Below are 24,621 nucleotides of genomic sequence, written 5' to 3' on the forward strand. Positions count from 1 at the left end.
GTGGAACACTGGACCAGCTCTACACCCTCAGCAGGTTGCATGGGAATTCACCCAACCAGTCTACATGTGTTTTGTGGACTTGGAGAAGGCGTTCGACCGTGTCCCTCGGGGATCCCTGTGGTGGGTTCTCCGGGAGTATGGGGTACCAGGCCATTTGATACGGGCTGTCAGGTCCCTATGACTGGTGTCAGAGTCTGGTCCGCATTGCCGGCAGTAAGTCGGGCTCGTTTCCGGTGAGAGTTGGACTCCGCCAGGGCTGCCCTTTGTCACCAATTCTGTTCATTACTTTCATGGACAGAATTTCTAGGCTCAGTCAAGGTGTTGAGAGGATCCGTTTTGGTGACCTTAGGATCTCATCTCTCCTTTTTGCGGATGATGTGGTTCTATTGGCTTCATCAGGTCGTGATCTGCAGCTCTCGCTGGAGCGGTTTGCAGCTGAATGTGAAGCGGCCAGGATGAGGATCAGTGCCTCCAAATCCGAGGCCATGGTCTTGAGTCGGAAAAGGGTAGAGTGCCTTCTCCGGGTCGGGGGGGGTGTCGTGCCCCAAGTGGAGGAGTTCAAGTATCTCTGGATCTTGTTTACGAATGAAGGAAGAAGGGAGCGGGAGATCAACAGGAAGATTGGAGCACCGTCTGCAGTGAAGCGGGAGCTGTACCGGACTGTCATGGTGAAGAGAGAGCTGAGTCAAAAAGGAAAGCTCTTCACTTACCTGTCGATCTACGTTCCCACCCTCATCTATGGTCATGAGCTTTGGGTCATGACCAAAAGAATGAGATTGTGGATACAAGCGACCAAAATGAGTTTTCTCCGTAGGGTGGATGGGCTCTCCCTTAGAGATAGCACCCTATCTCTAAAGAAGCACAGTTATCCAGGAGGGACTCAGAGTAGAGCCGCTGCTTCTTCACATGGAGAGGAGCCAGTTGAGGTGGCTTAGGGCATCTGGTCAGGATGCCTCCTGGACGCCTCCCTGCTGAGGTGTTCCGGGCACGTCCCACCGGGAGGAGGCCCAGAGGAAGACCCAGGACACGCTGGAGGGACTATGTTTCTCGGCTGGCCTGGCAACGCCTTGGGATTCCCCTGTAGGACTGGGTAGAGGGAAGTCTGGGCCTCCCTTCTGAAGCTGCTACCCCTGCGACCCGACCCTGGATAAAGCAGAAGAAAATGGATGGATGGACATCCTGAAATGACAAAAACTTTTTTTTTTACCAAAATGATTTTGGAGTCTTACACTCAAAGAAATGAATCATTGACTTATCATATTTTTTTTTATGTCAACAGGGTTAGGGTTATGTTAATTGAAAGTAAATCAGATATAGTAATATGACATTATGACTTCATGTTTAACTAAAATAAAATTAATGAATAAACCCAACTACTTCAAATCACTTCAGATTGACAAATGAGAAGTTATTTGAACTAACTTAACTTTTGTGTTAGTCTGACAAAGCAAATAGTCTTTCAGTAAACATATGTTTCCATTTCACTAAACATAAACATATTATGTTTCTCTAAGATCTAAAATTTTCTTTCCATCAACTGATTTTTACTCAATTCCCTGCAAACCTCCACATTTCTCCTAACAATCAAGTGATTAAACTCTACAGCAGAGCGGGCTGCCTGCAGGTGACTGTGCCACGGGGAAGCTTCGCTCCGACTTGGGGGTGGAGGGGGCGCTCAGGCTTCCCTCGGCGCCCTGGCATTACATTTCAGTCCCAGTCAAAGCTGAGGGCAGGAGAGAGGAACCCCCGGTCCGCGCAGTTTGCCTCCACGCCTCCCACTCCACTTCCTATATTGTCACGTTCTGTTTGAGCACGAGGATCTGTTCGAAGCAGAATGACAGGAGAGCTGCGGGACGACGAGACGGAGGAGGTACAGTATGACTCCAATCCACTCACGCCTAGCGTTACCACTATTGTTATTGTTATTATTATCCTGATTTGTTTGCACTTGACCTCTGTCTTTTCTCATTTGGATGAAGTTCATTTGCGTCTGCGAGACAAAATTCCATTTCCACTCCTCCGGTGGTTTTCCCGGGTGCCACATTCACCTGAACGCGTCTCCTCTTTCTCAGAGGGATTGTAAAAGCGCCACTGTGCCTGCGTTAGAGCTCTGACGGGAATTTCACTGCTCGTCAACAGACTGACGGACCAGTGTTTTACGCAAATCCTCAAAATGGACATTTGGAGTTGAACTGCAGGAGAGGAAGCCTACAAATCTTTTTTTTTTAATTCCAGTTTACAAATTCTTCCACTAATCTGATTTACAGTTTTCTAAGACAAATTAAAACTATTTCACTCCTTTATTGCTGTCAAGTTTACCATCGGAAATCAAGGAGGGGTTTTGCGCAGCTTTTGAGCAAATTAAAACGGAAACGGACCTTATGTCAAAATAATTTATATGATCAGCTGATAAGAGGAATGGATGTCAAAATATGAAACGTTGGAGAAGAAGCAGCTGTTTATGCCAAAACAGTTCAAATATGCCCTTTTACGCACTTTCCGAAAAATGTTTCCATGCCGACGGTTACATCTATGGAGGGCCAAAAGTGCCACCATTTAAAAGTAAATACATACACAACAAATAAGCTCATCTGCAACTAGTTAAACTGTTATTACTATAACTACTATGTCAGCTACATAATAATTAGTAATAATAATTTGTGGAAAATATTTATTCAAATTTAAGATTATTGTTAGTAAATAAAAACCAATAAATAATCATAAATAATAAATAATCCAAGAAATGTTTTTTTTTATTGTTGACAATGATTCGTATTGGAAAGTAAGCCTTGCTTAAATCATTAAGTGTATAATTACAAATGTTATTTCTAAATACTAATACTGTATATAATAATGTAATTATTACACAAATTTTTTACTGCCCCAGGTTAGACTGGCTATGACTGGCATGGTTACACGTGATTGGTTTGAATTTACCTGCAGTGCAGCTTAACCAATCAGATGTTGTTGTCTCCTTCACAAATGTGGCACTGTAAATCTGAAAATATAAAATCCATCTATTTTTTTAGTGCAGAATATCTTTGATATTCAATGAATTCAAACTTTAAAAAAACTTGTAGAACATGTTTATTTTCTGGTGGAATTGTACTATGGCAAAAAAAAAAAAAAAAGAAAGAAAAACAGATGATGTCACGGCACTGTGGGCTTCCATACAGGTCAGGATATTGTGTTATTGCTATCTGGGTGGTGAGGACCCCTTGCGGCTGAACGAAGGGTGTGGTGCCTGACTGTGTGCTCATTCTAAACCCATCCCTGTTTGCAGGGCAGGCTGGTAACTCAGCTCCAGTTCCTCTGCCTTCACAGTGCGCTGCGCGCCTTTCCCGCACCTCACAGACGCTCCTCTCCTCTATTCTTATTCTTCTTTTTCTTTTTTTCCCTCCCCGTCCTCCTCTCCTACACCTCTACCGTGATCCTCACAGGAGTATCTGCATTCGTTCATCCGGAAACAAGGGAACATTTACAAACCGAACAACAAAGACATGGAAAACGAGAGTCTGAACGAGAAGGCGATGGAGGACGTCCACACCAAGGAGATCGACCTGGTCAACAGGGATCCGAAGCGCATCAACGACGACGTGGTCAAGGTGAGTCAGAGCTGGGTGGTGGCCGCTCGGCTTTTTTTTTTTTTTGCAACTTTTCTACGTGACGTCGCTGCAGATCAGCTCTGGCATGCAGAGACTCTCCAGGTGTCAGCTGGAGCAGATACCTGTCATGTTTTAGTGAATCCACAGGAACTGTGTGCCGCGCGCCCCAGAGGCGGCGCGCTGGCCGCTCCAGCGGGCTTGCCCCTATTAGGAAGCAGCGCTGGGGTCGTAGTTAAAAACTCATTAAGGTGATCCGATGCTCGCTTCCAGAGCCGGACAGTCCGGACTCCTGCATGCGCTCCACCAGGAGAGGAAACATTACGGATTTCCTGTTGTTGGAACACACTTTTCCCACAGTTTGCTGCTGCTGCGCCTTTACGCCTTTTCTGTTTGGGGAGGCGGGTGGAGGGGGGGTGGGGAGGATTACGGAATTCTTTCCATAAGAGGAGCAGCCTGGAAGCAGCCGCACAAACACCGGGAGTTTATTTGGTCTAAAGAGGAGCGGCGCGCTGGGAGCCACCTGACGCGCCTGTGAGTGCGCCCCCGTCCCCCTCCCTCTCCTCCTCCCCACCCGTCACCCCGACGCTGGGTGCAGCGTTTTACATCACAGTGGGGTCAGGGAGCTCTCCACGTGGAGCAGGTCTTTGAAATGCTTGAACTGCACCTTGATAAAATAAGGAAACACCCAAATAGCTGGTTGGCGCGTGTTGGTGTGAGTGTGTGTGGATGCGTATGTGGGTGTGTGTGCTGGGGAGGAATCCCTCACCACTCCCACACAGGGACAAAGTTTCTGGAAGTGCTGTCCAGTGATGAGGTGGCACACAATTTATTGAGGTTTTTTTAGTTGCTATGACGAAGCTGTGTGCTTTGTCATAGCCCAGTCGGATATGAACTAAGAATTTTGTCGCGATATTTTGTGGTAATATAGTGATAGTGATAAAGATCAAGGTTGAAAAAAAACCCTATTTTACAGTGACTGCATGGCAGCGTTCATAGTCACAAACACAAATAGTGTTGTTGAAAAGAACATTTGAAATAGGCTCCTTCAAGACATCACTTACTTAAGAAGTGAAATTTGTATCACTGAACTGCACACACTAACTGGATTTCACCATATTTTCAAATGAACTGATTTTTAAAGATGCTCTTGTGAGGCAAACAGCAGAGAAAGTAGCAAAAATGTTATTTCTGATCATACTGTCAGTTTTGTTTTTTATTTGTTATTAATAACTGACAGTTACCATGACAACGATAAATCAAAATTCTTATCACAATAAGAAAGTTATCCGACTATCCGTCGGATAGTCGAACCTCGGATTCAGGAAGAGCAGTGTGGTTTTCGTCCTGGTCGTGGAACACTGGACCAGCTCTACACCCTCAGCAGGGTCCTGGAGGGTGCATGGGAGTTTGCCCAACCAGTCTACATGTGTTTTGTGGACTTGGAGAAGGCGTTCGACCGTGTCCCTCAGGGAGCCCTGTGGGGGGTTCTCCGGGAGTATGGGGTACCGGGCCCTTTGATACGGGCTGTCAGGTCCCTGTATGACCGGTGTCAGAGCCTGGTCCGCATTGCCGGCAGTAAGTCGGGCTCGTTTCCGGTGAGAGTTGGACTCCGCCAGGGCTGCCCTTTGTCACCGATTCTGTTCATCACTTTCATGGACAGAATTTCTAGGCGCAGCCAAGGTGTTGAGGGGATCCGATTTGGTGGCCTTAGGATCTCATCTCTGCTTTTCGCAGACGATGTGGTCCTTTTGGCTTCATCAGATCGTGATCTGCAGCTCTCGCTGGAGCGGTTCGCAGCCGAGTGTGAAGCGGCCGGGATGGGGATCAGTGCCTCCAAATCCGAGGCCATGGTCTTGAGCCGGAAAAGGGTAGAGTGCCTTCTCCGGGTCAGGGGGGGTGTCCTGCCCCAAGTGGAGGAGTTTAAGTATCTCGGGATCTTGTTCACGAATGGGGGAAGAAGGGAGCGGGAGATCGACAGGCGGATTGGCGCAGCGTCTGCTGTCAAGCGGGCGTTGTACCAGTCCGTCGTGGTGAAGAGAGAGCTGAGCCAAAAAGCGAAGCTCTCGATTTACCGGTCGATCTACGTTCCCACCCTCATCTATGGTCATGAGCTTTGGGTCATGACCGAAAGAACGAGATCGCGGATACAAGCGGCCGAAATGGGTTTTCTCCGTAGGGTGGCTGGGCTCTCCCTTAGAGATAGGGTGAGAAGCTCAGTCATCTGGGAGGGACTCAGAGTAGAGCCGCTGCTCCTTCACATCGAGAGGAGCCAGTTGAGGTGGCTCGGGCATCTGGTCAGGATGCCTCCTGGACGCCTCCCTGGTGAGGTGTTCCGGGCACGTCCCACCGGGAGGAGGCCCCGGGGAAGACCCAGGACACGCTGGAGGGACTATGTCTCTCGGCTGGCCTGGGAACGCCTCGGGATTCCCCCGGCAGAGCTGGAAGAAGTGGCCGGGGAGAGGGAAGACTGGGCCTCCCTTCTGAAGCTGCTACCCCCGCGACCCGACCTCGGATAAGCGGAAGAAGATGGATGGATGGATGGATGGATAAGAAAGTTTTCACGATAAACGATAAATGCCCACCTGTAGGCAACGCCTAAAACGTAGGTTTTAAAAAAAATTTAAATCTAAATGTGCTGTTTTTAATATCTCAGCATACCTTGATTGTGATTAATACCTGCATTCTATCAAAGTTTATATGATGAGATTTATGATTTTTTTCATGTATATGCAAGTCACCATCAGAAATGGCATAAAATAACTTTAAAAGGAAGTTAAATCCCCAACCTGCTCCTGTGCACTACTGGTCAGCTGGCTTAAAGCAGGCGTCAGGTTCCCCTGCTTAATTCTAGATATGTTAGTTCAGTTGGAAATATTTACACTGCAAAAACACCAAACCTTACCAAGTGTCTCTAGTTTCTAGTGCAAACATGTTAATATACTTGGAATATAAGATATAGGAGCTTGTTATAAGTTAATGATTGTTTAATATTGATGAAAGGTTTCACTGGCAGATTATTACATTCATAACAAGACATTTTTCCCATAAGTGAAATAATTTGCCAGTGGAATTAGTAATTTTTAAAATAAATATTAATTAAAGAATTATTAACTTCAAATAAATTCTTATATCTTGATGAAAAGTTACTTGTAAGTTATTTTTGTCTTATTTCAACCATAACGACACATTTTCACTGAAAACAAGATAAAAATACTTGGTAAGATTTGGTGTTCAACTTGGAAAACACATGAACTGTCAAACAAACATGTTGTAAATACCATTATTATCAATATTATAATAGTTATGTGGTCATGTATAGAATAAGTAGGTCAGTAGGTCTATACACTTGTTATAATTGTTGTCTTTTTTTGTAAAAGCAACATCTTAACATTTAAACATGTTTAAATTAAGGTTTTTTATGAAAAAGTGAAATTGTGCTATCTTTTATCAAAGTTGTTATGTAAAGAGACTCTCATGTTAACAGACATAAATAAATATGAAACAGTTTCTGGATCAGCTCCATCTGCATGCCAGCACCTGAGTCACACCAGCTCATATCTGCTGGCTTTTTCTTTTCTTTTTTTTGGCAGGGTTCTATCATCTTTTACATAATCGCTCCTGGCTGGTAACAGCTTTATGAGATTCTCTTCTCTTGTCAAAACCGTACAGAAAAAAAACAAACATCTTGACAGAGAAGCTCTTATTAAACTGATCAGCTGTAAGAAAACGTTTCCAATCGATCAGAGTTCGGATTTCATGTTCAAAGGTTTCCATTGTGTGGCCTCATCACATGTCAAATGGTGTTTTTTATTATTTTTTTATACAAGATGTCGTAAATTTCAGTTTGCTGGCGACATTTCTCCCATGTGACTCACAGACATGAAATGTGCTTATTTTGAAAAAGTCCCGTTTGGCCTTTATGAGAACGGAAACAGTAGCTTTCTGTACGGCGCTGCTTATAAAACCCAAAAAAAAAAGAAAGAAAGAAAAATTGCCGTTCTTTTCCTCCTTCTCTCCTCTTCTTTCTTCACTTCTTCCAGCGCTCTATCCTTCCCTCTTCACCCTTCCTCCTCTCTCTCAGCTTCCCTCCATTGTGACAGTGAGTCAGACTCTCCCTCCAGTCTGGAAATAGAAAGCAGCTTTGTGATTGCACACACACACACACGCACGCACACACACACACACACACACACACACACACACACACACACTCCCCCATTCATTTCAGCAAGTTAGCTTGTGATTTCAATGCATCTGCTGTAAAAAAAAAGAAGAAAAAAAAAAGACAAAATCCAAGTCATATCTACAGAAATTGTTGGAAGAGAAGTTGAGTAATTCCTGGGTTTTAAATGCCAGCATCTGAGGTCATGAAGCAGCATAAGGATACGTTTGGAGCGCTGCAGGAAAACACAGAATCAGGGAATCCCTTCCATTATACCACACACACAAACACACACAGAGAGAGATGATGATCTGAGCAGCACAGATAGCATTCTGGTTTCTGAAAATCACACATTGTTCTCTGGCGGGAACAGCAGCAGCTTGCCTCAATCACCTGGCCACATCAAACAGCTTAGCCTCATATGCACTTTAAGACTGAGACCCCCTCCGTCCCCCCGGCCCACCCCTCTTCTCTTTCTTTTCCTCTAGAGAAGCTGTGGGTCTTTTTATAGCAAGCAGGAGGGGCTTAGGATCTGTGGAGTGGAGTGTGTCCACTGGAGAAAACTTTTTAAGAGGGAGCTGTGAGAAGCTGGAGCTTCAGCAGACTTCAGAGACTCAGAGGCCACAAGGTCAACCTGAAATGAGTCAGAAGGTTTTTTACGCTGCTCTGTTAAACTTCTCTGTTCGCTGTTTTCGAAGGCATCTGGGTGTTTAGTCAGGACAAAAAGGTGACAGTTTAAAAACGTTTTATGGATCTCTTTCCGGCTCACGATGCATTGTGACTGCAGCCAGTTTGGAAAACTGCGCATCCAATTTACAGTCGAGCGAAACAGGAACTTGACTCTTTCAAATCCAACATGGCTGCCGTCTTCTAAAGCGGTGATGGAGGTTGAGACGTGGTTTTCAGTTAGATTGTTAGAAGTAATACAGACATTATCTGTATTTTGGATCAATCTGCCCACCATAGTGGATGCACATTGACACCAGACCAGGTTCTGGCAGCATTATGCTGTGGAGATCTAATTACACAACACCTAAGAAAACTTTGTTCAAAATTTTATTTATGGGTATCACAGTAAAAAGGCCAGAATGCAAATGCAAACCACACTTCTTTTAAGTTAAATTAAATTACATTAAAACCAGAAATCGTTTTTCTTTCATTCTTTGGTGCTATGTGCTGTCTGTTGGATTATCACATAAAATCTGAATAAAATGCACTGAAGAAACATGAGAAAATGTATAAAATGTCTGGATGTATGAATATGTTTGCAAGGCATGTCTGATTCTACATGCACATCTCAAGAAACCCTGAGAATATGTTTCAAAAATATAAAAACATGGATTCATTAATTCTAATCCAGCTAAGTTTGCAAAATGATGTGAAAAAATCAGCCAAAATAGTTCATCTCCACAGGCGGTGGTTCTAATCGGTGCCTCCAGTCAAACAAATATTTATTTCTCCCTGATGACTGAGGCCAGGTCAGTGCAGCACCGTGTGACCGTCACTTTGTCCACTCAAGCATGGCCTGCTGCCTCTACATAGAGCTCTGCCAAGAACTTGGCTCTATTTACTCAATAATACAGTTACTCTGCCAACAGGTCACATGCTGACCGTCAGACTCTGTTGTTTCATATCAAACCTCCCACTGGACCGCGGAGCTTCCACACCCACCAGCTCCTAATGAAGAATCTCTTTAATCCGTTGTCTGAAAGTTTCCCCAAGTCTGGAACAAACTCTCTGAAGAGGTCCCGCTGCTGTAAGCTGGAGGTGAAACGTGTTTCCTCTCCACATTTCACTAAACAATAAATACTCTAGTAACGGCTGCTAATGATTACTTTAGTAATCGATTATTCTATCAATTAGTTGACTAATCGTTGGAAAATTGCACATTTTGCAGATTTTTCATTTAACCACTTAGACTTTTTTTCATACAATATTAGAAATACATTTAAGAAATGCAAATAAGTAAATTCAGGCTTTTTTCAAAAATAAGAATAAATATTTTATTGCCTATAATGCAATAACAGCATTGCTTTAGTGATCATTTGTAGGAAAATATGCATCTGCAGCTAAACAGCACTTCTAACATCAGCATGTGAAAAGCTCAGGCCTTTCTGCATCAATAATCAATACAGAGAAGGGCTGATCTGCTGATTATTGTTTTTATTAATAATTAGATAGCAAAAGGTGCTTGATGAGTTTTATTACAGATTTGGAACCAGGTGAAGATAAAACATTTTTACAGATAAAGAAGGTTTTCCATCTTAAATGCATGATGAGTGTAAGTTTTGTACTGTTTTGTCCTAATTACTGCTGCTCTCCTGTTAACGATTAATCGATTACTAAATTAGTTGAAGATTATTTCACTAACCAATTCATCCTGATTAATCAGTTAATCGTTTCAGTATATAATCTAGTATAGTATATAATCTTTGTCAGCTTGTAAAGACACAAATTTAACTATTGTGCAACTGACAGACTGACTGACTACCAGACTGACTACCTGACTGACCGACTGACTACCAGACTGACCGACTGACTACCAGACTGACTGACTACCAGAGTGACCGACTGACTACCAGACTGACTGACTACCAGAGTGACAGACTACCTGACAGACAGACAGACTGACTGACTACCTGACTGACCGACTGACTACCTGACTGACTGACTACCTGACTGTCTACCTGACAGACAGACTGACTGACTACCAGACTGACTGACTACCAGAGTGACAGACTACCTGACTGACAGACAGACTGACTGACTACCTGACAGACAGACCGACTGACTACCAGACTGACTGACTACCTGACAGACAGACTGACTGACTACCAGACTGACTGACTACCAGACTGACTACCTGACAGACAGACTGACTGACTGACTACCAGAGTGACTGACTACCAGACTGACTGACTACCAGACTGACTGACTACCAGAGTGACAGACTACCTGACTGTCTACCTGACAGACAGACTGACTGACTACCAGACTGACTGACTACCAGAGTGACAGACTACCTGACTGTCTACCTGACAGACAGACTGACTGACTACCAGAGTGACAGACTACCTGACTGACAGACAGACTGACTGACTACATGACAGACCGACTGACTACCAGACTGACTGACTACCTGACAGACAGACTGACTGACTGACTACCAGAGTGACTGACTACCAGACTGACTGACTACCAGACTGACTGACTACCTGACTGACCGACTGACTACCAGACTGACTGACTAGAAGTCAGTCAGTCTGTCTGTCAGGTAGTCAGTCTGACAGACAGACTGACTACCAGACTGACTGACTACCTGACAGACAGACTGACTGACTACCTGACTGACTGACTACCTGACTGACTACCTGACTGACTGACTGACTGACTGACTCTCTGTCTGACTGACTGTCTGACGGACTGACTGACTGACTACCAGACTGACTACCTGACAGACAGACTGACTGACTACCAGACTGACTATCTTACTGACTGACTGACTGACTCTCTGTCTGACTGACTGACTGTCTGACGGACTGACTGACTGACTACCTGACAGACAGACTGACTGACTACCAGACTGACTACCTGACAGACAGACTGACTGACTACCAGACTGACTGACTACCAGACTGACTGACTACCTGACTGACTGACAGACTGACTGACTGACTGACTGACTACCAGACTGACCGACTGACTACCAGACTGACTGACTACCAGACTGACTGACTACCAGACTGACTGACTACCTGACTGACTGACAGACTGACTGACTGACAGACTGACTGACTGACTACCAGACTGACCGACTGACTACCAGACTGACTGACTACCAGACTGACTGACTACCAGAGTGACAGACTACCTAACTGACAGACATACTGACAGACTGACTGACTGACTACCAGACTGACTACCTGACAAACAGACTGACTACCAGACTGACTGACTACCAGAGTGACAGACTACCTGACTGACAGACAGACTGACTACCTGACTGACCGACTGACTACCAGACTGACTGACTACCTGACAGACAGACTGACTACCTGACTGACAGACTGACTACCTGACTGACTACAAGACTGACTACCTGACTACCAGACTGACTACCAGACTAACTGACTGACTACCTGACTGACTGACTACAAGACTGACTACCTGACTGACAGACTGACTACCAGACTGACTGACTGACTGACTGACTGTCTGACTGACTCTCTGTCTGACTGACTGACTGTCTGACGGACTGACTGACTGACTGACTATCTGACGGACTGACTATCTTACTGACTGACTGACTATCTGGCTGACTGACTGACAGACTGTGTATGTGCCATTTTCTCCATGACTCTCTGTAAACAGCTCCTCCCCTTATCAGTCGTGTTTGTGTCTCTCTGCAGAAAGCTTCTCATTTAGTCTCTAACACAGTTGTGGAAACTGGCGTGGAGTCGCTCCACAGTGGAAAAATGAAATGGTGGACTGGGTGGTTTTGTGGCCAGTTCCATGTTGCTGCAGCTGAAGCAGATGTCTTTCTGAGACACTGAAACAAATGTTCATGGAAAACCTGCACATTTTTTTTATTTCACAGTGTGTGGTTGAAAAGAGGCTGCACACATTCTGGAAGTGTTACCAGTCCACTGTAGGGTCAAAAAGTGACAAAATACTCACAAAAGGACATTTAGAATTGCCGGTTGATCTAACAGGTGTGTTTAGAAGCAGGAGTGATGGCTGAAATGTTCATGAAAACCTGCAAACTCCACATAGAAATCAGTTAGGATTATAAAAAAATGATTTACATTGGATAAATCCCAGAATAATGTTTCCATCCTGGATTATGCCGCAGATGGCAGAATCAGCTTCAAAGGTTTAGTTGGCTTTACTTTATCACACAGATAAAATAAAGTCAGGTTTATCAGTTTGGTTTGGATAGATTTCTGTATTTGCTCAGGTTATCCTTGATTTTTTTAAACTATTACAATGATTATAAAATGTGCTAAACAAAAACCAAACACAGGAAATCTGTTAACTTTTTTAACAGCACTGTATGTATTTAAAACCCAAACTGCTTCCGTGTTCAGCCACTCGCTCTCAGCACAGCAGTCACCCGGCGCTCACCTTTTAGGGAAAATCTACATGTTTCTGGATAATGCAGCTAAAGCATGTCCTAAAAGGGTTTTTTTAGTTTCCAGGGTGATCAATTCCAAAATTAGGGCAATTTAATGACGACAAGTAGACATTTGTTTGGTTGAAATTTAGAAAAAAAGAAGAAAAAAAACAGCATTATTGAGTTTAAAATTCTCTTAAACAGTTGATACCGTTCCTAAAGGAGTTTGCATTCTTTGGTTATAAACAGTTTATTTTTACATGAACATGGCTGATCATTTTGTGCAAAAGTTAAAACAAAATTAAAAAATTTGCAGTAAACTATAGTTTCATCAATGTCATCAACGTTCACAAACATCTAAAACCCGTCAGAAGACTCATCAAAACTACTGCTAAGTTTCCGCCACAACATTTTGTCAGGTACTGTAGGTATTTACAGAATATTGTGTACATACAGATTCAAGGCTAAATATAAGTTCATGTTCCATAGAGCTGTAACATTAACTCAGTCATCTGCTCCCAAACTCCTAAAATATCTTCCAATACTAGCAAGCATGGAAGATTTAGCATTGTCTAAATCATTTTTACTTTTATGATTCCAGCTGAAGGCTAGCTGGCCACTTTTGTTCTTATCCAATGATTTAAAATCATCTGTCTGTACCAGGACATGCCTTTTCTTAACCTCTACAATCAGGTTGTATAAGCAGGCATCCCAACTTTAAACAGGTGGATCGGTTAGAAAAATGAAACACTTCACTTTTCCGTTTTACTGCCAACATGACACTGGGGGATTATCCTGCTGACTTATTGATATTACACCCATTAGCCCTCAGCGTGTCGCTCTGTTTGACAAAACCCAGTCTCCATGGAGCTGGAAAATAAACATGGAGTCAGAAGCCAGTGAGGAGGAAGAGAGGCAGAGATGGAGGGGGAACAACCAGTGTCTTTTTCTTTTTTTTTTTTTGTTCTCCTTAACAGCTCAGGTCAGGTGTGGAGCTCCAGCAGGGAGCTTTAAGCAGAAAGCCGTTCCTCTGCTTCTCATTCATGGCAGGTGATAAAAGGATCTGTGTCACTCAGACACAGCTGGAATGTCTCCTCTCTGCTGCTTGTCCAATCAATTACTGCTCAGGAGTCTCTGGAGGCATAACCTGAAGCTGATCTGGAGACAACAGAGCAGATGCCAGAGACTGTCAGTTGTTTTCATGAGTGTGTGTGGGCGTGGAGCGTGGGGGGGGGGGTGCGTGTGTGTGTGTGCAGAAATGAGTATTTTGGGTTGGGCAGATGTTGGACTGCGTACCAGCCACAGCACAGAGAGATATAAATCTAATCAGGAATCCCACCCTGCAATTCAGCAGAACTGACACTTTCACAAGAACTGAGGCACCTGATTTATGGTAGAATAATGAGTTCAGGCTATCAAGCCTGTCTGGTGGTTTTATTTGCTCCATATCAGTGCTCTTGTGAAACCTATTACTCAATGGCAGAAGACAATTGACGAGTGATAATGATTACAGCAGCTCGCTGTGCTGCTTCTTAAGGTTTGGAGATCAGTTTCCATACACAAATGTATGGAAAGGGCTTGGATTTAAAACCAACATACTTTCCTGGTAATTCTTTTTTTTTTTTTTACAGTGCTTATGTTAAAATATTTTGAGGATATCTGTATAAAAAAGATTCCAATTAAAATCCTTCTAACCTGACAAATGTGGTCAGTCTGCTTTTGGATTTCATTTTAAAGTTTTCACTTTATATGGCCACATATTGTTACTCCAGAAGTAGCAAATATTTACATAAATTCTTCTGACAACCTGGATATCTCGGTTAGATTAATTTCTGTTTCTAAATATTATGAATTTAAGGGAAAAAACCTCAACTTCTCATTCCTGTTGTTTGTATGTCGTCCCTTTGCAAAAATCTAATTGGAACTTCAATGAAATGTGTAATGAGCCAAGTTACAAAAAGTCAAAACATTTACTGTAACTTTAATGTGGCATGACAGAGGGACTCTTATCAGCAGATGCTCAGTCTTGAATGACTTGGATCCATTTGTGGACAGATTTTGATAGTGACATCCTTAGCTAAAGCTCATTTTAACCCACGGACATTTTCAGTGTCCCTCACTGATGTCTTGGTAAATTTATAACTGCAGTAGATTAGCAAAACAACATATTTCTACCATTTAAACCTTTCCACATATCTGTAAATATGTGTAATTATTTTTGCTTCAACCGGAGTAAGATGATGAGGAACAGAAGCATAAATTCTTTGACAAACTAGTCCTTAAGATAAGAATGAGTCAATCTGGCCACCAGGCTAACTGTTTCTGTCATAGAGTGTTAGCTAGCAGGCTGCTACCAGATATCATCCTTTTCTTCTTCTCAGGCAAGACATGGGGTTGTCTCACATGGAGTTATTTCTGTTTCAAGATGGAGGAACTTAGACAAACCAGCTCAATATGTGGGAATTAGGACGAGTGTTAGCACCGCAGTACACCCTAACTGAATCAGTTTCACCTTCTGTGAACCAACTGCAGTACAAACTAACTGCAGTGTAACTTTTACAGACATCCTACTTTTTGGCCAAGCAGTTTAGATTATTAAATAAAGAGTAATTAAGACACTGTTATGACGGCCGCATCAATAAGGTGGCATGGTTTCCATGGAAACCGTCCATCCAGATTACTATTATTATTACTGTTGTTAACAGTAAGATTTTGTCTGCCGTTTGTACTCCGTGTCTTGATATGTGATAATTCTACTGGGTACAATCTCCCCTCAAAAACAGCTTTTTATTTTTTGTTTCTGTTTGTAGCTTCTGAAATTAGCCTCTCAGAACCTAAACATTCCCACGATGTCATTCATTCCCCTTTCTTTCTCATTCCTGCCAGCACAATAACTTATAGCTCTAATTCTTTTAATGTCTAGTTTGAATGGGTAAAACTATATAATTTTCTACAAGAACAAATGTAACTTTGTGACTAAAACCACGGTACTTCTTTAACATTTATGCTAACTACTGAAAATTGTGCACCAAGTCAGCTTTTTTCTGTGATTTCACAACAAAACTAGGTCAAATGACAAAATATTGTGATGAAGCTTCTTTTTTTTAATCACCCTTACCTTCACTACCTTCATTTTGACCTGTCATGCCTTGCTAAATTGAACTAAATGCAGTTTGGCTAAATGGTAATTGCAGTTTTGCTAGTGTCTGGTAAACATTCTAATGTCAAGCATATTTGTATAGTTTGTTCTGACCAGCAAAAAGACCTCACGCAGATTCTAGCTTCAGTAAATGGAACTGAGTACCTTTCAGAACCTTTGATAAATCAATCCAGTGTTTGCCAACGTCTTTCTGCTCTCCTTGTCTTCAGGTGGACTTCGAGGACATCATCGCAGAGCCTGCGGGAACATACAGCTTTGACGGCGTGTGGAAAGCTAGCTTCACCACCTTCACCGTCACCAAGTACTGGTGCTACCGGCTGCTGACGGCGCTGGTCGGCATTCCCCTGGCACTGATCTGGGGAATCTTCTTCGCCATCCTTTCCTTTGTCCACATCTGGGCCGTGGTGCCGTGCGTGAAGAGTTACCTTATCGAGACCCACTGCATCAGCCGCGTCTATTCCATCTTTGTCCACACCTTCTGCGACCCGCTGTTCGAGGCCATGGGCAAGTGCTTCAGCAACATCCGGCTCCGCACGACAAAGGAGGTGTAAATGCACGAGAAACACGGGGAAAGAGGATGATTCATTGCAAATCACAGGAGGGAGGAAAAAGTGAGATGGAGAGAAAAGTTAGGGAATGGGAAAAAAAGTAGACCTCTGAAAAATAAGAAGTTGAGGAATGTTTGGAGGGGAAGAGGCGAGGTCACCCGTCACCTGGCCCAGCCTCTCTGTCTTCTCTGTTTTTTCTCTCCAAGGCGGCTTAGCCAACCAGGTGGGCACTCAAAAAATTCAAAGGGTTATTCTTCTGGGTTTTTCTCGAGGTTTTGGCTTTGTGTATGGTGTGTGTGTGTGTGTTTATTTTTTAGTGCTGTTTCTTTTATCAAGCAAACATTCGACAAAGCATCGTATCCTCTCATTAGACTTGTTCCGTGTGTAATCCGTGTTTAAGATGAGGAGGTCAGGGTCTGCTGCTGTTGTTCATGTTTGCTGTTTTTGGGGCCGGTAGTCCGGGGCGGGATGGTTAGGCGCAAAGCGAGGGCCGAGGGGAGGTCGCTGGGGTCAAACCGGAGACAAAGGGCAAGCACTGCTGGATTCTGTCTGACTCAGCAACCGCTCACTCGCTCAGAGCAGCACAACAACAACCTGCTGCCTTTCCATAGCCTCCCAGCCCCCCAGAAAACATCCTCATTCACCAACCATTCCTCCTTAGCCCCGCCTCCTTTTCTCCAGCAGTCTGACACACTGAACTCACCCATCTTGCTTGCACTCACCTGTGTTTCCTCGCCGTCCGCCACGCCCACCATGCTGCCTCGACTTGCAGAAAGCCGTTTCCTGTAAGCACCTCCCTCCCGCCCCGACCACCACCAAACCACCGCCTTGTTCCAACACCACATCCCCTCTCTGCACCACAGATTTCACCACCAGTGCCTTCATAGCCACAGATATGTGTGTGACAGGATATTCTGCTTATGTGCCTTCAGGTTTTTTTTTCCACATGTTTTTAGGGAAATTTCTACCTTTTATTGTTCACACTATTTACAATCCCAGAGTGTTTTTGAACATGAAGAGCTTTGAGGGTTTTTTAAGTGTTATGTTAAATTGTTTTAATATGCTACATGTGCCATATATGTGGTTATGTAAAAAAAAAGAAAAAGAATAGCCTTGTATTCCAGTGCACTAATCTCTGGGAAAGTATTAACTAGTCTCTCCTTCACTGCAAAAACACAAAAAACCTTATTAAATGTTTTTGGTCTAGTTTCTAGATTAAATATCTTAGTACTCTTGAAATATACAATGGCATATTAGGGCCATTGTACCAAAGAGAAAAGAAGTAAATTTTCACCAGAACATCAATTTGTGAGTCTAAATTTTTTTTTGAAATTTTGAGACTAATCTCAGAAGCTTTCTGGAAAAAAAAAAGAGTTTGAAAAGTCAAACATTTCCAACTTTTCAAACTCCGAAAATTTCCAAAAGTCTGTTTTTTCTTTCGAGGAAATTGACTCTTACTTTTTTCACTTCTATCAAGAGTGGCCCTAGAGCAAAAAAAAAAAAAAAAGACAAACTTTATAAGTAACTTTTCAGCAATATATAATAATTCCTTAATATTGATGAAAAAGTACTTGATTCACTGGCATGAGAAAAATATCTTGTTATAAATGAAATAATCTGCCAATTTTCATCAACATTACAGAGAGATTTACTTTAAACCAGCTCTGATATCTTGCTGAAAAGTTGCTTGTAAGTTAGTTTTGTCTTGTTTCCAGTGTACCAAGACAATTGCAGTGGAAACTAGAACAAAAAGACTTGTTAATATTTTGTGTTTTTGCAGCGTTTCTGCCTTTTCTTTCTTTTTTCAGCACTGGAATTTGACCTTAGAATGTGCTGTATTGAGCTGGTGTGAAACTCTGTGCTGCTTCCACAGGTTCATGCATTGGAATTAAGACAATGTGAGGCAGAAAATGTGCTCGTCTGGATGCTTTTGGATGCATCACATGGACTCCTTGGTGTGACCTTGGCTCTGTTTTCACCCTCTGCTCTGGGTGGACCGGAAAGGGTAAAACTGGGCTGGTATCGGGGTTGGAGTTCTGTCTCATCAAGACACAAAAAGCTTGCTTTAAACATCTGCCACCTTTAGCTCACCTGCTGTCTTTTCACAGGATTTGATAATATCTCTGCACCCGCTTGTTTCTTAAAAGAGATCTTTTAACTTCTGAAGGTGACATGTTTGTTGTTGTTGTTTTTCTTTGTAAGAAATAGTTTTCCTTTCTTTACATTATCACGCTGTGCACAAATAAAATTTAATATAATCCATTGTTGTCGTTATTCGCTCTTTCATCACGCAGATGGCTGGAGCAAACGCCTGCCCCTTTAAGAAAGCGAGGACGTAACAGTGGCGTTTTTGTTCTCTTTTACTTGTGATATTGAGTCATAGCAAATCTAATTGTATAATGATTCATGCAGGAAAGTTGGTAACTGTTTTTCTTTTTTCTTTTCCTTCTGGTGGGCAGCACACAGACACATGAAGCTGCTTCGAGCAAATCTGGAGTCGCTGAAAAATGATTTCCAGCTGCAGTGCCCTCCATGCTGCAGGGTCTGGGTCTGAGGTCAAAATCCTCAGACAGGTTTCAGGATGCAATACAAAAGCTTTTGTTTTGTTGGTTTATTTTTTTCCCCAACCTTGGTATTATGTCTCCAAAAGAAACATATAAATGTGTTGAGCAATGCCCATGAGACCTGAAGACAGCTAACTGTACTCAGGTTGATTTACACTAAAGCTAAGTGCATGATTATTCAGCCTGAGGGAAAAGAAGCAGATGATCCACTTCCTGACACGAACATGTCAGGAATGAAATGAAGTCACCTCAAAAGGTCGTTCATCATTTTCAAAGTTTTTTTTTCTCCCTTTGATATTCCAGGTTCCTCAGATGCTTTTCAGTGACGACGGTATTAATTAAGTTAAGAAGAATCGCATTCCAGCTTTTATCCCAAAACACATTACACTGGGTGTACTTGGAAAAAGTCTGGGCAGGCAGTTTCTAAGTGTCTGTAATTACGGAGAAACACGTCCAAACATAAGCATTGAAAGTAACCCAAGAACTCAAAAGTCCAGAGAGATCTGGCGAAGAAAAGCACCAAATTCCATCAGGGAACCAGAAATGGGTCTGAGCAAAGACCAGACAGGATGGCAAGTGAGCAGTGAGTGAAAAAAGGAATCCACAAATTCTCATTCATTTAGTCAATCAACTTTATGAGCTTTACATACAGAAAGCCGTTAATACTACTACTACTACTACTAATAATAATAATAATAATAATAATAAAGAAACCCGTTAGAAATAAAGTCAAGTATAAAAACAACTCCCTGAATAAGTCAGACATTTCTAGAAAATGAGGAACTGGAAAAACACAATCCTGTCATTAGAAAATAACTAGAAAAGGATTGAAACATTCTCCACAGAGTTGGAAAGTTTTACCTTGGTTCAAGTTAAAGTTTCTGACGAAACAATTCCTGACGAAGGCAAAGGAGTTCGTTTGAATGGATGAGTAAAAAAACATTCTAAATAATAAACCATAAACACTAAACAGACAAGAATAAAAACTTTGTTAAATATAATCATATCTACATAATATTTAATTTACTGTAGCTTATTTCCCTTTGGAATTACTAATGTAATTCTGAATTTAAATGACATAAATGCATCACCTAACAAACTCTTAACTCTTGTGTCCCCAATGTCCCTGGATGCCACTGGGATAAAGGAAGTGTATCTAGTTTGGTCAAAAGGTGTGGAAAAATGTGTATTATATTTGGTTTAATGAGCTCTAGTGACTTCAGTATTGGGCAGAGAGACTCAAAACCCAGTTTAAATGAAAGCCAAGAGTGTCCCCTTTAAGATGATACCAAACACTATATAACAGACCTTTGACAAATGCCCATACCATGAGTCTAAACCACACATACACCAGTCTCAAAAAACAGAATTTGTCCAAAGGGGTCGTTAACTTCATGAGCTGATAAATATGACCCAGCTATCATTTTGGAAGGGCTATCATGCCAAAAATATTAACTAGAGATACAGTATGTATCTTTTCAAAAACTAAATATACAGTAAATATCTAAAAGACAAAAAAACAGTAGAATAGCAGTTGCTGCTGTCTATCATACATGAAAAGACACAAGGAGCACTTCAACAACTTAAAGCGGTCACTAAAGATTTAATGAATGAAATAAGGTCCATGTTCAAAATTTAAAGGGGAATTATTATGTAAAATACATTTTTTGAGCTTTTTGTCATTTCATAATTTTACTCCCTCTTCAGAAACACACCTGGAATGCTTCCTTAATTCTTTCATGCATGTTTGAGGAATCCTATAATCTCCCATGGCAACCATTCAGCTGTGCAAAACGCCTGGGTGGGCCTAGCCCCGCCTTTGAGGATGAATCTTCCTCTGAGCTGCAGTTTCCAAGCTCCCACCTCACAGAGCAGCCCTCACCTGTGACGCCCCCACTCAGCTCCTTCAGACTAGCCAGCAGCAATTAGCAAACACCTGGTGGAACTCTTCATCCACTGACCTCATTAGAAGCTATACTTTTCAGTGAAACGTTGTAAACCCTTTAAAAACGTTTTAACCAGCGTTTGGTGTGATTACCAACCGCTGGTAAAAACCAGCCTTTTTACCACTGTTTGGTAAAAACGTTGGCAATTACTTCCTAAAGGCAGAGTTTTTGAAGAGACAGAGGCCCAATTTCAAGTAGTTAAATTATGAAGTCAAATTTAATTTAAGTCATATTTTATATATATATATATATATATATATATATATATATATATATATATATATATATATATATATATATATATATATATATATATATATATATATAGCATTTTGATAACAGTTGAAGGTAACATGATTGTGCTATAAAATGGCGATACATGCCTGGAAAACACACATTACAGCAGTTCCAATTCCAAAACCATTGCTGATCGAAAAGAAACATGAAGGTCCGTCTCACATTTGTCAAAAATTGACTTGATGATCCTCACGACCTTTGGAATGTGTTTGACTGTCACATCTGACCTAAAGCTAACACAGCATTTCAGAAGCAGAGCATCATGCTGACAGCTTAACATGGTGGTAGTGTGAGGCGACTTGGACAACTTACCATAATTGATGAAATCATGTGAATCATGTCCTGCCATCATGACCCTAAAGCTAAAAACTAATCCACAGTGATGCTTTAAACTGGCTTCACAATTTAGATTCAGTCTGTGGAAGTGTAATTTCTGCTCTTACAGCGCAGCACCAACCTCTAGTGGCATTATGTGAGAAGCACGTCTTGAACGAACAAACGACCACGTGTGAACAAATACTCTAGTCTCATTTTAACAAAGTTTTCAAAAGACCTATAAAGTTCAAAAGTTGTAAATGTTCTATGTTGCAGCTTGAGAGTGAATGTCTTTTTTATATATGCAAGCCCATAAAATATTAATTTAAATTTAGTAAACAGAACCATGACATTGTTTTTATCTGTGATTAAAAATGAACGATTGCAATGTTGAGTCAGAAAGAAAAAACTTAAATACAAAGTTTTTATGCAATTACTGGGAGGAACAAAAATCCCAAAGTGACAAAGAAAAGTAACCAAAACTAAACGTAAAAAAGCAAATAAAATGAAAATCCAAGGAAAGCATGCAGGTTACACAGTGAGGATACAAAGAGTCAGAAGATTAAAATTAAGCAAGAGACAAAAGAAGAGCACAGAAAAGAAACAAGTCAGAACAAGAAGAAAGAAATATTTACACAATTTTGAAAAACACAATGCATTGTTACAATGCCAGGATTTTGTGATGTAAAAATCCTGTCCCAATAAATCATTCCAAAACTTCCTTCAAGACAGTTTCTAAAACTGTTAGTAAAATAAATAATAATAATAATAATAATAATAATAATAATATGTAACCTTGTTGCAGAAGATATCAGGAAGATAAATACTGAAACTGGGTCAAAAATTGAAAGGAAAAAGCTTTTATGTTGGTTTTCACTTCATGTTGCAAGAAGAAGATATTTGTCTCTTTTACTAGTCTTATCTATGGAAAGGGATTAGGGCCACCGGAAAAAAAATAATTCTGAGATTAAAGTTAGAATTCTAACATTAATCTCAGAATTCTTTTTTTTTTCGGTGACCCTAACCCTCTTCCGTACTTATCAGTGACTCACACTCACAACACATGCGTTACCATGAGACACCTACAGGTGACGTGGTTTTTACACTGCGTAAATCCGAATCCATAACGCACATACAGTATGTCTACAGTACAAGTCAAACTAATGCACAGTTTTGTAGAAGCACCTTCATTAAAACGCTGACAGTTCTGATTTGATTGTATTCTTTGTAATTTTATCTAACGCCTAGAAATATCTAAATCTAAATTTGTCTCTCAGTTTACAGAGGATGGATCTTGTTTTGCTGATTTCTGTGTGTCGGGTTTTCAATGTGACTCTTCTACTCCCTCACTCACACGCAGCTCAGGACTCTCACGTCTTTGCCAGATTGTACAGCTTTGGTCACGGTAATCAAACCACCTTCGTTTGTTCTTTCTGAGATTTTGAGTTATTTAGCTTTTTCTCATTTTTTTGTGTCCTACATAAGTATTTAGCAAGGAAAGCTAATGCTAACTATTTAGCTTCAAACTAAATACTTTGCCAAATTTAGCTTGCTAACTAGCTATTTAGTTTGTAAGCTAACCATTCAACCTGCTAGCCAAGTATTTAGCTTAAAACTGACATTTACAAATGTATGAATAACATGGTGAAAATATGACATTTATTAAAAAAATATGAGTAAAATACCTCAGACTAATTCCTGAGGTTTTGTTGTTTCACTTTCTTTCATTTCGCCATCTTGCCAATCAGCGCTAATGGAATTATGACCCAAAAATTAAATACGACACTGCCTAAGTATCTAAAACTCATCTCATTCTTTGATTGAACCACGACGTACTATTTACAAGAGTCTGACGTTTCTTTATGTTCTGATGCGGAAGCCTGATGTGGTGAAGGAGGAAGCTGGAAGCTAATGCCAAATGTAGAAAACATAAGTCAGACATGTTCTGTCTGTTCTCTCCAGCTGAGATGAGGATGACTCAGGCAGGATCACGTCACGACCTCCAGCACCTGTAGAGGTCAACTCTGGGGTCAGCAGCTGTTTCTTTTCCCAGCTCAAACATCACAGTGCTCACAGGTTAGAGCAGTGTTTCTCATTTCCGGTCCTCAGTCCCCCCGGCCCTGCATGTTTTAGGTGTTCCCCTTCTGCCACACACCTGGATTGAATCTGTGGCTGATTAACAGGCTTTTGCAGTACTTGATGACGACAGAAGAAGTCATGCAATCATTTGGATCAGCTGTTATAATCTAGAGACGCTTATGAAACATGCAGAGCAGGGCGGCCTGAGGACTGGAATTGAGACGCACTGGGTTATAGATAACTTCAACCAGACATTCACTTTTACTGAGTCTGTTTGGTCTGCTTATGGCACATGCTCTTCTGAAGTTTGTTGTTACAAGTCTGACATGGACATGTCAGACTTTTTCACCTCTGTTGCATGCTTTTCAATCAAGAAGCTAAATTATTATTATCTTTTTATCTGAAACCTCAAAGTTGAATGTTTTTAGGGAGATTTAATGTGACTGATCAGCACAAAGTTTTCACTGCCTTGAAGTGGGAAGAAAAGAACATGGCTTTTTAATTTTTCACAAAGATCTGATATCTTACACCATTTTTCTTTGCAAAAGCAGTTGCAAGTCTTGCACAGCTCAAACTCAGGGTCACAGGTTCTCAGTTCACTTTAGGTTTGGATTAGACTAGGCCATTCAAACACATAAGCAACACATTGACAACCTGCGGCAAAAGAGCCACAAGTGACTCTTCGAACCTTTCACAATGAACCTCTGAACCTTCTTCATAACTTTGGCAAAAATTAAAATTAAAAACATGTATATGTTCTAAATATGGATTTAATAATTCTTGGTTTTGCGTTTGCTAAAACATACTGTTTTTTTTAGACTTTTACATAATT

General features: G+C 41.5%; 1 protein-coding gene across 1 annotated transcript; it reads left to right on the forward strand.

Annotated features, from left to right (window-relative positions):
* The first annotated feature begins 1,709 nt into the window (after positions 1-1,709).
* Positions 1,710-17,771, forward strand: cav1 (caveolin 1). Its single transcript, XM_014473081.2, has 3 exons — positions 1,710-1,870; positions 3,441-3,605; positions 16,250-17,771. The coding sequence occupies exons 1-3, from the start codon at positions 1,835-1,837 to the stop codon at positions 16,589-16,591; spliced, it is 543 nt and encodes a 180-aa protein (XP_014328567.2). The 5' UTR covers positions 1,710-1,834; the 3' UTR covers positions 16,592-17,771.
* The last annotated feature ends 6,850 nt before the right edge of the window (positions 17,772-24,621 follow it).

Source organism: Xiphophorus maculatus, chromosome 2, assembly GCF_002775205.1.
Source record: "Xiphophorus maculatus strain JP 163 A chromosome 2, X_maculatus-5.0-male, whole genome shotgun sequence".
Taxonomy (NCBI): domain Eukaryota; kingdom Metazoa; phylum Chordata; class Actinopteri; order Cyprinodontiformes; family Poeciliidae; genus Xiphophorus; species Xiphophorus maculatus.